General features: G+C 38.3%; 1 protein-coding gene across 2 annotated transcripts in view; it reads right to left on the bottom strand.

The window, feature by feature from the left end:
- Positions 1 to 9,971: 9,971 nt before the first annotated feature.
- The window catches only part of LOC126354892 (transcription elongation factor, mitochondrial), a 51,511-nt gene continuing 45,765 nt past the window's right edge, over positions 9,972 to 15,717 (bottom strand). For both annotated transcript variants that reach the window (XM_050004947.1, XM_050004949.1), the window contains exon 6: positions 9,972 to 10,998. In XM_050004947.1, coding sequence (XP_049860904.1) covers positions 10,667 to 10,998 — 332 coding nt within the window. In that variant the 3' untranslated portion in view covers positions 9,972 to 10,666. The remainder of the gene's footprint in view (positions 10,999 to 15,717) is intronic.

Genomic DNA, 15,717 nt, shown 5'->3' with positions numbered 1-15,717 from the left:
CACAAAGGGTTAAGAATTACCTTAGATCCACTATGAGTGAAGCACAACTCCAGAGTTAGGCAATTCTGTCAAAAATATTGTAACTAAAGATATCGACTTTGATGATGCAATTTCAAAATTTGCAGTGGAAAAAAATTGAAAGCAAGAGAGTCTAAGCTACATGTTGGAGTTACATATTATTAAGAAGAGCTTTTGTTATTTGTACTGCTTCATTAATAATAAGATAAACTATGTTATTTATAAAAATGAGTTTTACTTTTTGCTTCCATTCATAAAAGCTGTTTACAGAATAGTTAATATTATATTTTGCTTACTTAACTACAACTTTTATCAGAAAATTGTCATCTCCATCTCCCCCCACCCTCCCCTCTAGTAGGAGTGGTGACTTACAACACTGCACTGGGTACCAAACTACCTAGATACGCCATTGTGTATTGCAGCTCTTCCACACACATCAACATGCTGGTAAAGGAATGGAACCTCCTAGCACAAATTTATTAACCTTGTGGCCAGTGTGGGGGCACGGACTGCTGTCCTTTGTGATTGCACACCCTATTAAGAACCATGTTCCACCTTTTGTAATATCCAGGGAACTATCATAAATCGTTGTGACTTCAGTACAATTATTGTCTCTGAATAGAAGTGTCATTTTGTTCATCTCATTGCGTATTTTTTTCAGTTACCTTCAGTCCTATGTTGAAGTGGTTCTTTCTATGCACAGTTCAGGTTTCATCTAGCCTTGTTACTTGGCAGTGACAAATCACATGAAAGTTGCTTTTGCCCTTAAGTTTTGCACACCAGCATACTAATTAGTAATATGATACTATGTTCTCATTCTCAAGGTGTACCCAACCAATTTCTGTAACTTCCTACTGATGTTTTGCGTATTTTTTACTTGACCTCTATCTTTGTTGCACTGAGACTGAAAGCTCTTTTTCTTAAGAGCAAATATATTGAAAAATGACTCAAAATCAATCACACTAAACAGAACCAAGAGGACAGCTAAATACTTTAATAATTGGTTTACAAATCATAATTTCATGAAAACAAAACTCTATAATCCCATTAAATATAATTTTCGTGTCACAAAAATACATGTTTCACCATCATTCATGAAACTTAATGTGTAAAACAACGTGGCATACATATGGAAAACAATAAAAATAAAATAATCACATCTACAAGTAGACAAAAACTCTTTTCAGTCTGTTATAGACGCTGAAATATCTGTCACTAGTTTTGATGCCTAGAAAAAAGTCAGCAGGCGTATATTTTCATTTCCTGGTGGTGTTTTAGGGGACAATATTAGGGGCCATTGTATCTAAAGTCAATAATGAATTTACTGAATCCACAGCTCTGGGCTAGTCATTGGCATTTCTTGTTCTAGATCGCAAGGAACTAGGTTCAATTCCTGGACTCATCAGAGATTTTCTTTGCATGGGGACTGTCTTTGTGCTTTCATTATTTCACCTCATCTTCACTGACATCTTGTGGCATCAAATAGAAAGACTTGCAACAGGTGGCCAAACAACCTCAGACTTGGCCTTCCAGCCAATAGTGTCATACAATCATTTCATTTTGATGAATTTATTATGTGTAAATGACCAGTAAAACTATCATAAAGAACTGATAACCAAACACCTCATAAATTGTTTTTCAAGGACTTTGGAATACTTAAGCATTGCATACTAGTACATTTACTCTTTGATGTTATTAGTGATAAATAGTAGAGGTCAGTCTCAAATTAATTTTCAAGGACCTTGAAATAATTGAACTTATACACCACTCCACTTGCTCATTAATGTTATTCATTGTAAATAATAAAAGTTACTCTCAAATAGGTTGTGAAATATATGATCATAGCACAAAACATCTAAATCATTTCCATAAGGAAACTAGTCTACCTGTAAAAATTGTTTTCTTCTTCTAGTGTACATTTTTAATGGGTTTGCCATAGAAGTAGGAAATCGGTATCTCCAGAAATAAATTAGTAAAAACAAGAGAGATCTTTTACCCATTTCTTCTATTAATTATCTGAATATTTGAATTCTGTATTTGTAAAAGATTGATGACACTGAAAGTAATTACATTCACCTTACATACATACAAAGCTATAAATATGATAATTGTTGTTCCTCAACTGTAATCCATGTCAGTGCAGAGAATATGATATACTAGTTGTCCAGCTGTGTAATTAATCACATATTTGAATAACAGGTGCATTATAGTTTTTGTACTGATGCTGTGATAGAATTGCTCTATGGCTACAAGAGAGTGACCAGTTATTCACATAACAGGTAGCATGTTGCAGTCAATAGACAATAGTTCAGTGCCATAACTAGGAAAGTAGTACTTTCTTTGACAGTAAGCTGTTTCTCTTCTAACCATTTGAGGCACTGATTTAAGGATCTTAGCTTTGTACAGTGTGTGGTAACTGTCTAAGACAAATAACATAAAATGCCAGTCTTTAAGGACATTTAATAACATGATACACGGTAGTAGTTCACCATATCTGCATATCTATGGTCGTTTAACACATGTATAAGGGTTCTTCCTAACAATAACATTATGTGAATGACAAGAGTTGTTCACCCATAGTTATTTCACATTTTTTCCCATCTGTAATGGAAGTAAACATACCACACACACCTTTAGTCAAGTAGAATTTCTGAAATCAAGAAATCTTTTAATTGTTGGACTTAAAATTCTATATTATGTGTATGAGAATAAGCAATATGATGTACTAGAAATGTATGCATTCTGGTTGTGTTTATGCCTGTATTGAATGTGTGTCCATCTTATATTATGAATGAATTCATGATCATCATCATCATCGTCATTGTTGTCGTCATCTCTCCAAAAACTGGTTTTATGTGCACTCAGGACTTTCAATTCTAGACACACCTGACATATGGAACATATTTCTTTTTTCAATACTGTGATGCTTGCTATGTGCCACAAACTGCTAGGTGGCTGGAAGCCAGGTTTAGCAAAGATGCAGCATCAGATTGTAAAAATGTGGCATAAAGATCTAACTTCACTGACCACCTTCTTGAAAATAGGTACAGTGCCCATAGTGCACCAGTTTGACCTTATATAAGAGGATGTTCCATCCATGCAAGAAGTGAAGATGTATGGACCTGATGGAGGAGTCTGAAGTATTTTGCCATCCATCGGGCGTTCTCTTGTAGATAACTGTTTAATGAGCAGGTGGTCACAAGAAGCTCCCAATTTTGGGAACTGTTTGCAAACCATTAGGATTCGAGTACTATGATCCGATCTCAACAGGTGCACTGATTTGACAATAATGACCTTGTTATGATTACACTCCTAGATTGCATAAGAGTACAAAGTTTCTGGAGACAAATACAATGTACTTACATTATTGCATGATGTAGTTGAAAGTTTATTTATTTCACCACCAAGCTATGTCATTTATAATGTATTTTTATGGGAAACTTATGAGAGGTATCATTTTAAAGCAGAAATAATTTCTGGTCCTTTTGACATACTGCTGCTGGTACGAAAGCTTATAACATCACTACTGTCTGTTCCAATTCCTTCGATTGTGCTTGGTATACAACACAGTTTTAATAACAATTTTGCTATCTCAGGGATTCTGAACAAGATGTTTTGTATTTTTAAATTTTGTTCAGCTGTAAAGTGTGCAGCAGTAATGGATGCCACTGATTAGTACACACTATTACCATCACGTATAATTATAAAACATTAGTCACTGTTTTTAGTTACAACCACCATATTTGTTTCAAGTGCATAAATTTTAAAAAGTATGCAATAATAAAACAAACAAATTGTCAAATAAAGTTAATACATGTTGTCAATGAATCACACTTGTGAAATAGGCTCTGAAGATTGGTATGACATACATTGATGCCAGCTGCGTTGTAACTGTTAAGAACGGCCTCAGTGTGAACTCAGCCTTTGACATGAATAGTCCAGTTGGGACTATGTGCATATACATAATTTTAATGTTTTAAATTACAAAACAAAGATCAACTTGAAGACATAATACGCATATGATATTCTGGCCTATGGATCCGTGGATCGACGTCACATAGCCCCCCCCCCCCCCCCCCGCACCCCCTGCAGTATGGAGTACATACCAGAAGGTGGGGGGTGGGGTCGATGAGAGTTTAAGTGGGTTACAGCGAGTTCCTCCACGTCTAACAGCACGGGTCGTGTGGGAAGAGAGCGTGGAGCAAATCCTGAAATGCTGATGCTGAAGTCTTGAAGCGAAGTCGGCGGTCGTTGTCGGGAGCCGGTGCGGGAGCGCTGGTGTGGAAGGGTGTCATCGGCAGGGAACCTAATAATCACCTTTCCACTTGGCCTAACGTAAGCACATAGGCTGCCACACATAGCACTTCGAGAGATTTTTAAACGCTTCACTACACATTGTGACACACCACCTAATGAGTCACCTGCAAGCAGCGCTAATGCGGTATCACCACTGACGACGACAGATAAACCACAAATTTCATTAGGATGAACGTGGGTAGAGAGGTCATAAGTGGCACCTGCTAACAGAGAGGTATGCTGAGCCAGTGGGATGGGGAAACCGTAGAACGGTGGGGGCGGTGTGCTGTGAGTACAGGGGTGAGTGTCAGACGGTGAGGTCTGAGTGGGCGTGGCAGGAACCTGCGGGCTGCACCATTTAGGAGAGCGGCGCAGTGTGCTGTCCCTGGGAGCTGGGGCCTCTCCTACTGGAGTTGGGAGGCGGAAAAACCTGGAATGAGTGTGGGCTCATTGATGGGGCCGGTGTAGGTAAGAGTTTACCTCTACAACGGTGGGTGAGGTAGGGGAAAACTCGACACGAGCAGGTTTAATCCTGTTGAGGGAGACAATAGATACTGAGCCCTTAATTACGATGTCCATTGTGTTACTGGTTTGTTTGACAACTCTGTACGGGCCTGTGTAATGGGGCTGTAATGCGGCTTTTGCAATGTCGTTGCGAAGGAACATAAATTCGCAAGTGTCGAGTGCCTTGGGAACATATGTGTACCGGCGGAGTGTGGCTGGAAGGGGGCGGTGGTTGAAGCTTGTTACAGTGTAACCTCTCCCCTTCCATCAAGGACAGCAGTTCGGACAGTTTGGAAACTGGAGTAGGAGCAACAAGTTTGCCTGGCAGTGTAAGGGACTGGCCATAGATGAACTCGGCCACTGAGCCTTTAAGGTCTTCCATGAAAGTGGTCCGCAAACTGAGTAAGACGAATGGCAGGGCTTCCGTCCAAAGGAGGCCATGGCAACGTAGGGCCGTCTTAAGTGCCCTATGCCAACGTTCGACAAGCCTGTTGCTTTGGGGGTAGTTCATGAGGCATGTGAAATGGGCATTGTCATCAAGTGCACAGACACTGAAAGTTTGCTCGACCAGGTTGAACCAGAATTCCGGGTGGGCAGGTTTGAATGCCGAAAGTTTTGGTAGATTCGACGAACTGACAGTCGAAGGATGCAGGCAGCCGCTCGCGGACGCAGGAGTAGGCAAGTCAAAGTTAATTCTGCGTTGTGAGGGCAGTAGAGAGGAAGCAGATGTACTGGCTATGTTCATAGTAGCTGGAGGGGAAACGAAATCCGTTAGCAGGAAGCCCGGTGTGGGACGAAGCGGGACCGGTTGTTGCGGCGGAAGGTCAAAGTGGTCACGGTGGTTGCTAGACAGGTTTCTATGCAATTGGTCCTCCACATCTGCCGCGAAATTGTCTATCACAGAGTTACTGATGAGCTTGGTAGAACCTGATGTGATCAAATTACTGCACTGATGAACACTCGGAGTAACAGGCTGGCGAATGTCATTCACGTAGTGTGCAACCAATGCGGAGTGATACACACGTGGAGCTTGCGCATTCAAAAAGGCACCCTGTTGTGGCACATTTTGAAAACTATGCTCCTCACTATTTACAGTACTTGCATTAAAGTTTGGTATCAATGTGTAGTGGTTTCTTGTACTGCTGTGCAGCGAAAACTGAAGCACTTCGGGACTAACAAAGCCGGAGTCGGAGATCGCTGGCATTATGTTCAAAACCACTGCACCTGACGAGGTTCCTGGGTTCTCGAGGCTATAGGACTGCGGAAATACACGTCGGGTACTGACTACAGCTGGCGTGCTTGAATTTAGTTGCTGTTGCTGGTGAAAACCGGGCGGTGGCGGCGTGTTCTAGAAGGCCACTTGGAACGTGGAAGCCGGCACTGTAGTCACTTTGTACTCGGTTTGACGGATCATTTGAACTTCGGGATCACCATTGAAGGAGATATCAAGGTGGTAAGGTAATGACCACGGTTCTCTCTTCTAATCATCAATACTTTTATTACAAATGTACAGGTCAAAGACTAGGCAGGAACTGAGGTCCCAGAAGTATACAAAACAAAGATCAACTCGAAGACATAATACACATATGATGTTCAGGCCTATCGATCCGTGGATCGGCACCACAGTTTCTCTTTTTGCCATGTAAAATCAACATCTCCCGTGTTATCCAGAGACTTATACTGGACCTTGTCTTTTGACTTATGGGGAAGTGACTGACGTCTTTGTAGTTTGGTTCTTTTATTCTCCAAATAACTTATGTGATACTCTGCTACCTTCCCTATTTCATCTCTCAAAGCTACCTGTTTGTCATCTATTGCTTCATTTCCTCGGTTTCAGTCTGTTACCCAAGACTTCCTCTGAAGCTCTCAACAACCTCTGATTCCTTCAGTTTACACAGGTCCCATCTGTTTTATTTCCTACTTTTTGCAATTTCTCATTTTAATCTACTGTTTATAACCAATAAATTATGGGCAAAGTCCACAACTGCCCTAAAAAATGTCTTACAGTTGAAAATCTGGTTTCAAACTTTTTTAAAAAAATAACATAATCAATCTGAAACCTTCCAGTGCACCCAGGCCTCTTCCATGTGTACAGCCTTCTTTCATGATTCTTCAACCAAGGGCTTATTGTGATTAAATTATGTTCTGTGCAAAATTCTACTAGGCAGCTAGCTCTTTCACTCAACTCATGTTCTCCTACTATTTTTCCTACTACTGAATTCCAGTCACCCATCACAATAACATTTTCATCCCCCTTAACTATTTGAAAAATTCTCATTATCTCATCAAATATTATTTCAAACCATTCGTCATCTTTGTTGTTAGTTGACAAATCAATTTTTATTGCTTTGTGGTGGATGTCGTACATATCTTGGTCATGATAATGCATTCACTATGCAGTTCATAACAGCTTATCTACATTCCTAATTTCTTATTCGTTATACACCCCTATATTTGCTTCTGTGTTGATAAACCTGTACTGACCGGACAATAAGTCCTGTTCTTCCTTCCATGGAACTTCACCAATTCTCACTATATACTGCTTCAGCCTGTCCATTTTCCTTTTTAAATAAAGTATCTTTATTATTTTAATAATATTTTTATTGACTGCTATAGTCTGTGACAATGTTTATGGTCTCTGGGCCGGGAATGCACAGTAGACAGTTGCACACCTAGACACTCAAGCACTCAGTGTATTTCAGCATTCTGTACTGTGTAAACTTCCATCATATTTGAGCATTCTATCGCATTTTACCATGTGGAAGAAACTATGAATGACTGATTTCTGTGTGTTTTCTCACAATGGTTGAAACACCTAGAAGCCACCAAGTGTTTCACAAACACGCAAGGGACCTTTTCTTCAAACATGAGACAGATTTAGATGATCTGGTCTGCGACACTGCCAAGGTGTAGGAAGGTAACATAGCTGCTGTGCACTTTCAGCCGAGTTTACATTGCAACATTCTTGTAAGTTGCACTGCCAGAGGCCCTTAACACTGTCACCAACTACAGTAAGTTCACTTTGAAATAATTTCCTGTGTTACCGAAGATCAGTTGAATGGAATGGGCAGTGTCTTGAAAGGAGGATATAAGATGAACATCAACAAAAGCAAAACGAGGATAATGGAATGTAGTCGAACTAAGTTGGGTGATGCTGAGGGAATTAGATTAGGAAATGAGACACTTAAAGTAGTAAAGGAGTTTTGCTATTTGGGGAGAAAAATAACTGATGATGGTCGAAGTAGAGAGGATATAAAATGTAGACTGGCAATGGCAAGGAAAGCGTTTCTGAAGAAGAGAAATTTGTTAATGTCGAGTATAGATTTAGGTGTCAGGAAGTCATTTCTGAAAGTATTTGTATGGAGTGTGGCCATGTATGGAAGTGAAACATGGACGATAAATAGTTTAGACAAGAAGAGAATAGAAGCTTTCGAAATGTGGTGCTACAGAAGAATGCTGCAGATTAGATGGGTAGATCACATAACTAATGAGGAAGTATTGAATAGGACTGGGGAGAAGTTTGTGGCACAACTTGACCAGAAGAAGGGATCGGTTGGTAGGACATGTTCTGAGGCATCAAGGGATCACCAGTTTAGTATTGGAGGGCAGTGTGGAGGGTAAAAATCGTAGAGGGAGACCAAGAGATGAATACACTAAGCAGATTCAGAAGCATGTAGGCTGCAGTAGGTACTGGGAGATGAAGAAGCTTCCACAGGATAGAGTAGCATGGAGAGCTGCATCAAACCAGTCTCAGGACTGAAGATCAGTATTGTTTAATTACATTTATCAACAAACTTTCCATTCCCCTTTGTCTATATGCATATGATACACAGCATATAATGGTGAGGACTATACCAAATATGCCAGCTTTTTCAAAAATCTTTGAAAAGGTTATGTTCAAGCGTCTACTTAAGCACCTTAGTGAAAATAACATACTGACAAAGTCACAGTTTGGGTTTCTTAAGGGTTCTGATATTGAGAAAGCTATTTACACTTAAAGCAAAAATGTCCTTAATTCATTGGACAACAAATTAGAGGCAACTGGCATATTCTGTGACCTGTCAAAGGTGTTTGACTGTGTGAATCACAGCATTCTTTTAAGCAAATTAAAACATTATGGCATCACTGGTAGTACTGCAAAGTGGTTTCAGTCATATCTTACTAATAGAAAACAAAGGGTGTCATTACATAACACTTCAGCAGCAGCCAATCAGACATAATCTGACTGGGAAGAAATTACATGTGGTGTTACGCAAAGTTCCATATTAGGTCCACTACTGTTTCTTGTGTATATTAATGACCTGTCATCTGTTACATTACCAGATGCCTAGTTTGTCTTTTTTGCAGATGATACAAACATTGCAATAAATAGTAAATCGAATATAAATTTAGAAAGGGCAGCTAATCAAATTTTTACTGACATTCATAAGTGATTCATAGCCAATTCACTGTCATTAAACTCTGAAAAGACCCACTATATGCAGCTCAGAACTTCCAAGATATTTCCTTCTGGTGTGTTTATAAAATATTACGACATGGAAATAGGAGAAGTTGAGAGTGTAAAATTCTTGGGATTACAACTTGATAATAAATTCAGCTGGGAGCAACATACTAACGAAATGCCAAAGCACCTAAACAAGTCTGTGTTTGCAATGCGAATGATGTCAGACATAGGAGATATAAATATAAAAAAACTGGCATATTTTGCTTATTTTCACTCCATTATGTCCTATGGTATCATATTTTGGGGTAACTCCACAAACAGAGAAAAAAGTTTTAGAGTACAGAAGCATATAATAAGAGTAATGAGTAGTGTAAATCCAAGAACATCATGTCGAAACCTCTTCAAAGAATTGGGCATATTAACCACAGCTTCTCAGTATATTTATTCCTTAATGAAGTTTGTTGTTTGTTCCAACTAACTGCTTAGTACACAGTATCAATACTAGGAATAAGAACAATATACATAAAGATTTAAAATCACTTACTCTTGCCCAGAAAGGAGTCCAGTACTCAGCAACACATATTTTCAATAAGTTACCAGCAACCATTAAGAGTTTAGTTTCAGACAGGGCACAATTTAAACATAATTTAAAGGAGTTTTTGGTGGCCAACTCTTATTCCAGTCATGGGTTTCTCAACAAGTGCAGTAGACCATTTTAATGAAAATTTATTATACTTTAATTTTTGACGATGCTTGGTTGTTAACAGGTAAGTAATTACCTACTGTGTGAATGATATGGAAAGCAGTCTGTAAATAGTGGAAGTTTAATTTTAAATCTTGTACATAATCTGACTGTTCTTGACTGAGGATCACTAAAATGAATAATTTACTTTAATTTTTGACAATACTTGGTTGTAATAGCCAAGAAACTAGCAAATGTCTGAATGATGGATTTAATGGAAGCAGATGTAAGTATTAAACCTGTAAATATTAGAAGTTTAAATTTAATTCATGTACATAATTTTACTGTTTACTGACTGAGGATCATTAAAATTAATGAAACTCAAGTTTTTCTAATTACATTTTTGTAATGTGTTTATCTGACATGTTCCACACCCAGGAGGATTCCCTCTTTTATGGGTCTATGGAATGAATAATTAATCTAATCTAATCTAATCTTATGTATTCTTCCAATGACACACAATATGAGTTTTACATAGCCAAGACAGTTAATAATAAGTTTCAGTGCAAAATGTTTCTGTTGCATAATTTTGCAATTACAATTTTCACTAGACAATCTGAGACAAAAAATACTAAATACCAGGACAGATACACAAATCTGCTTTAACAAGGTCTTCATAGACCAACTGAATGTAAACATGTAAAAAATCAGGACAAATAATATTAAACTGAGATTCTACGAGTAGTAACAGCTGCTAAACTTCTTTCATTTTGATGTACTGCCACATCCATAAATGTCATTGTAAGTAGTAAGGACTGGCACAACATTTCTCGCTCTGCACTGTCACGTGCATAATAATAATCTTGAACATGATTAGGAACAATTATTGGTGTGTAGTTAAGAGCTTCAGAAGTTGACTTCCCTTGGAAAATTTCTTCTACAACAGACTGTGCAGAAACACGCTCTGACCCGATAAGTGTCTGGAAAAGCCGCGCCGGAAGATGAGATTTCAGAAAGAAAACCTTCTGTTGCTTATCCTGTAAGAAGCCATTACCTGCAACAATATTTTTCAGGAGACGTGAACAGCTACAAAAAAAAAAAATTTCCTTATTTTAGACTATTGCATATTGTGATCTTAGTGACCAAGCAATGTTTCCAAACAATTCTTGTGATTTGCATAAACCATACAAATAATGCAACTGTTTTCATTCTGATCATTACCAAGCTAAAAAGATAGAATACAACGATTTTATGTTCACACAAATATCACAAGTAAAATCAACAGAAGTGTTCCGTGAGATACAGCAGTGAAACCTGATGTACACTGACCAGCATGAAAATGCAGCACTTCAATTTCTTACAAAATTGAAATTTGTTTTTAATTTATGACAGTATTCCACTATCTTATGACGGAATATTGTGGGGTGCTCCCATCTAAGTGTCCAACAATGAATAAAGAAAGACGATTATAAACAAATTTAACAAACCAAGCCAGACATGCACACTACAAGGAAATTTTGAGCAAGCTCATAAAGGTAATGCATGTATGTTTTGGCGTTATTCACACTTTACTTCACAGACCCTAGGGATGATCTCGCTCAGAGATCTCTGTTCGCATCTTCAAAAGCATGTATTACCACCTCTTGCAGCAATGAGGGCATTCAATCCTTCAGGTATGCTCTTGATTAATGTGGTAATATGCTGTTGATGAATCATATTCCATTTCTCAAGGTGGCTGTTTTGTAGGTCCCGTAGAGTCTCTGGATATTGCTGACAGGCTCTTCTCCCAAGCGAGTTTCAAATGTGCTCAACAGGATTCAAATCAGGGCTTTCAGCAGGTCACCCATAGCACGAACCCCTCATTTCATCCAAGAACTCTTGCACGATTCTCGCAACATGTGGACATGCATCGTCGTGCATTAGTGTAAAATCATCACCAATAAATGGAGCAAAATGCACAAAATGCTCAAGAAGGATTTCCTCCACATACCGATGTGCAGAAAGGCTTCCGTGCTCCATGAATACCAAATACGTCTTTGCAGCTGTATTGACTCCAGCCCACATCATCACAGAACCACCTTGAAGAGGCCTCCTGGATGAAAATGTGCAAAGGGAATACCTTCCGACCTTCTCTAGACCCTCCCTCTTCCATCAGGTGATCAGGGACCAAACCGTGACTCACTGGTGAATGATATGTGATCCCATTGTTGTACTGTCCAGCCAAGATATTCCCTTTCAAAATGTAGTTGAGCTGTGAAATGCTCTCTGGTGAGATTTTGACCTGTAGCAGGTCTTCTGGACTGAATATTGGCTTCTTCCAGTGTTCTTTCAAAGGTTATCTCGCTAAAATTGAGCCCTCGAACCGGGTGGAATTGATTTTGTGCTTCAATAGTGGTGGAGTCAATTTCGTGCTTCAATAGCAGTGGTGTAATGATTACAGAGAACTTAAAGTTTTAAAAATCATTCACCTCTCTCCAATGTTGCTTTTTTCGGGCCTGTTCCTGGCCGCCAGTTTCCCTGTACCTTCGTGTGATTCTGAAAATCGTGGAAGGTTTAGTTTTTAACACTTTTGCAATGTAGTGAATGCTGAGGCCACCTTCCACCAAAGCAAAAACTTTCGCAGCTTTTTCAGGACTAAATGGCGTGTTTACTCCTGAAAACTTATTGCAATAATCACACAAAAATCCTACAAACACGTATGATCAACAGGGGAACAACACAGGATAAAATAATAAGCGCTACAAGAGTAGGAAAACATTATTTGCTCACATTCAGTGATGTGTTTTTCAGGCTGCGTGGGAAACAAAAATTGAGGCTGATGTGATAAACAATCAACACTTCACTGTTTACTTGCAAAGCAATGCCAATAACATATCCTGTCTCAAAAAATTGGCTAAGTGCTTCATTTTGAATAAACAGATAATTACACAATGATTACAAATTACTGGCTGTTGCATTTCTCATGCTGGTCAGTGTATCAGCGTAAAACAGCAAACATATGATTAAGCAAAGAAGAAAAAATAAAGTAAAAGAAGTAAGTAATTAATGCAATATATTCAAACAGAAGTATTGTAATAGGTAATTATTACCTTAATGTTACATGTACATAGCAGAACCAAGAACATTACATGTGAACAAAGGTTGCTAGAAATGGAGTAAAAGGAAGTTGTCTTACACTGTTTCTAAAAGAATATAAAGCAACACATGATATCATGAATTCTCTATTGAAACCAGGGACAGAAACCAGGTTCCAGAGGCACTGTTATGCTAGATTAGTAACAAAAGATGCTATTCAGTAATTAGAACTCACATGATAATGTGCTAAACATAAGTATGCAATAAAGCTGAAAAAGGAGAACGCAACAAATTGTGTGAGACAAATAATAGATTATAGACAAATAGTCAGATTTGAATTTTTGATTGAAGCTGTGGAAAAATACTGACAACAGTCTTGATGAAGAAGAAAATCAGAAAGAATGGGAGAAAGAAACACAGCTTAGTTCAGGACAGCAAGAAGGAAAGAATCTAAGATGGACAAAAGAAAGAATGTAAGGTGGACAGACAGACAAATATTCTGACATCAAGAATCAACAGCAGTTTTTTAGAATGACACTTTTACTCTGCAGCGGAGTGGGCGCTGATATTAAACTTCCTGGCAGATTAAAACTGTGTGCAGGACCGGGACTCGAACTCGGGACCTTTGCATTTTGCGGGCAAGTGCTCTACCATCTGAGGTCTGCAGGAGAGCTTCTGTAAAGGTTGGAAGGTAGGAGACGAGGTACTGGCAGAAGTAAAGTTATGAGGACAGGGCCTGAGTTGTGCATGGGTAGCTCAGTCGGTAGAGCACTTGCCCACGAATGGTAAAGGTCCCGAGTTTGAGTCTCAGTCCGGCACACAGTTTCAATATGTCAGGACGATTCAGCAGTTTTATAGTCTCAAACAGCATGCCACAGGATGTAATGACACCTGTTCATGTAAATGTGTTGTCCGCAAGGTGCAAACAATACTATGTAATGGTGCAGTGGAAAGACTCGCTGATGGACAAAAGATCTTGGGCTGGTTTGATAATGATCAATTAATAAAAGGAGGAGATAAGCTAGTAATGTCTAATTATAGACACATCTCCTTTTACTGACAGTTATCACTTAATAACTGATCAGTTTGGATAAAATATTTGTTCACATGCTAGCACAGTTTCACATTCATTTTTGTGAGCCTGTCGATGACTCTACTCTTCTGCTATTTGGTGAGTGGTCTGCTTCACTGCTAAATTATTTGCTGGAGAAATTAAAATTTAGAAATTAAAATTTCATGGCATTAAAGGCATTTCCTTTATATGGGCAGAGTTATATCTCAACAACAGAAACAAGGGATCACGATAACAAATGTTACCACAGGTGTAAAACTTACTTCAGATGGGGAACATTAAACCTGAGTGATAGTTTCATCAGGAGATTAGGAATAATATTAGTAAGGCTTAAGAAAAATAGCTGGAAAGTTACTGTGCATGGTTATTTTAACACTGGTTTTATCTTGATATTTCTGATCAAGGCCACCTAGAATTTCTGATGTTCAGCATTGGTTAATTTTCTCCCACATTTCCAAAAAAAGAGTACAAGAATATAGTACAGTTATTTCTAAATCCAAATGTCTTTCATGAAACAGGTGTGAGCCCTGTGATAAATTTGGGGTAACTTGACAAACATAGTGTGGATACTAAAAATACAGAAAAAAATCATTTGAAATATGTGCACTGCAAATCACAAAGAACCAAGGTGACCATTATTTAGAAAACTTAAAATATTAACTCTGCCACTCTTTACATATATGAGATTACTATATTTCTGTACACCAGACATGAATTATTTGAGGTGCACCATCTTGTCCATTCACCACCTCAGACTATATGCACAGGGACCTCAATACATGGGAACAAACATTTGTAATAAATTAAAAGAGAACAAATTGATGCAGATGAATTTAGGTCCACTTAAAATAAAGCTATATGAGGTACTGGCACTGCAGTGTTATTACTCAGTGGATGAATTCATGCAGGACAAACTAGAAATTTGAGCTGGATACAATGTGTTACATATTCCACGAAATATCCTTATAGTGTTATTACTCATTATAGTGCAATTATTCATAAATGTAAAAATCATTGTAACTGTATTAAAAAATTCTGACATGTCTCCTGTATGCAAACCAAATGGATTGCAAATGTACATCATGAGATGAATAAAACAAAATTCACAATAATCTGTCTGACTATTACGGTCAAATCATTTCCATAAATTGGTTTTAACCAAGAATGAAAAAAGTGTTGTTTCAGTGAATCACAAATGCTGACTCAGTCAAACTATTCTGAGAGAATATACCAGTCAAATAATGTGAAGAAGTTAACCAAGGGTACACAACATATTAATTTAATAATTTCCTTAAAATATTCTCACAAAACTATGATTTTTGTTTTCTTATGCACTAGGTCAGGCACAATTACTGCAGAAGCTGGGAGAGTTTTATTTAATAAAGAGGACTAGCTCTATCAGTACTTACTTCATCTGTTGGAAAACCTGCTGTGTCCTGCATTAAGAGGAGGCAAATGCAAAAGTGCAGGAGTCATTGTCGGCAGTTCAGATGTATTACAAATAATGGAGCCCCTTATGAAATAGCAGCAAGGAATGGGAAGTACACCAAGTGCACTCAGAGTGTATACATAGGAGCCTCATAGCCTCATTCTGCTTGTTGAAGAGGCTGTTCTGTTACCTCTTTA

Source organism: Schistocerca gregaria, chromosome 3, assembly GCF_023897955.1.
Source record: "Schistocerca gregaria isolate iqSchGreg1 chromosome 3, iqSchGreg1.2, whole genome shotgun sequence".
Taxonomy (NCBI): domain Eukaryota; kingdom Metazoa; phylum Arthropoda; class Insecta; order Orthoptera; family Acrididae; genus Schistocerca; species Schistocerca gregaria.
Note: the sequence above shows the minus strand (reverse complement) of the source record. Positions and strands in the feature narration are given on the sequence as shown.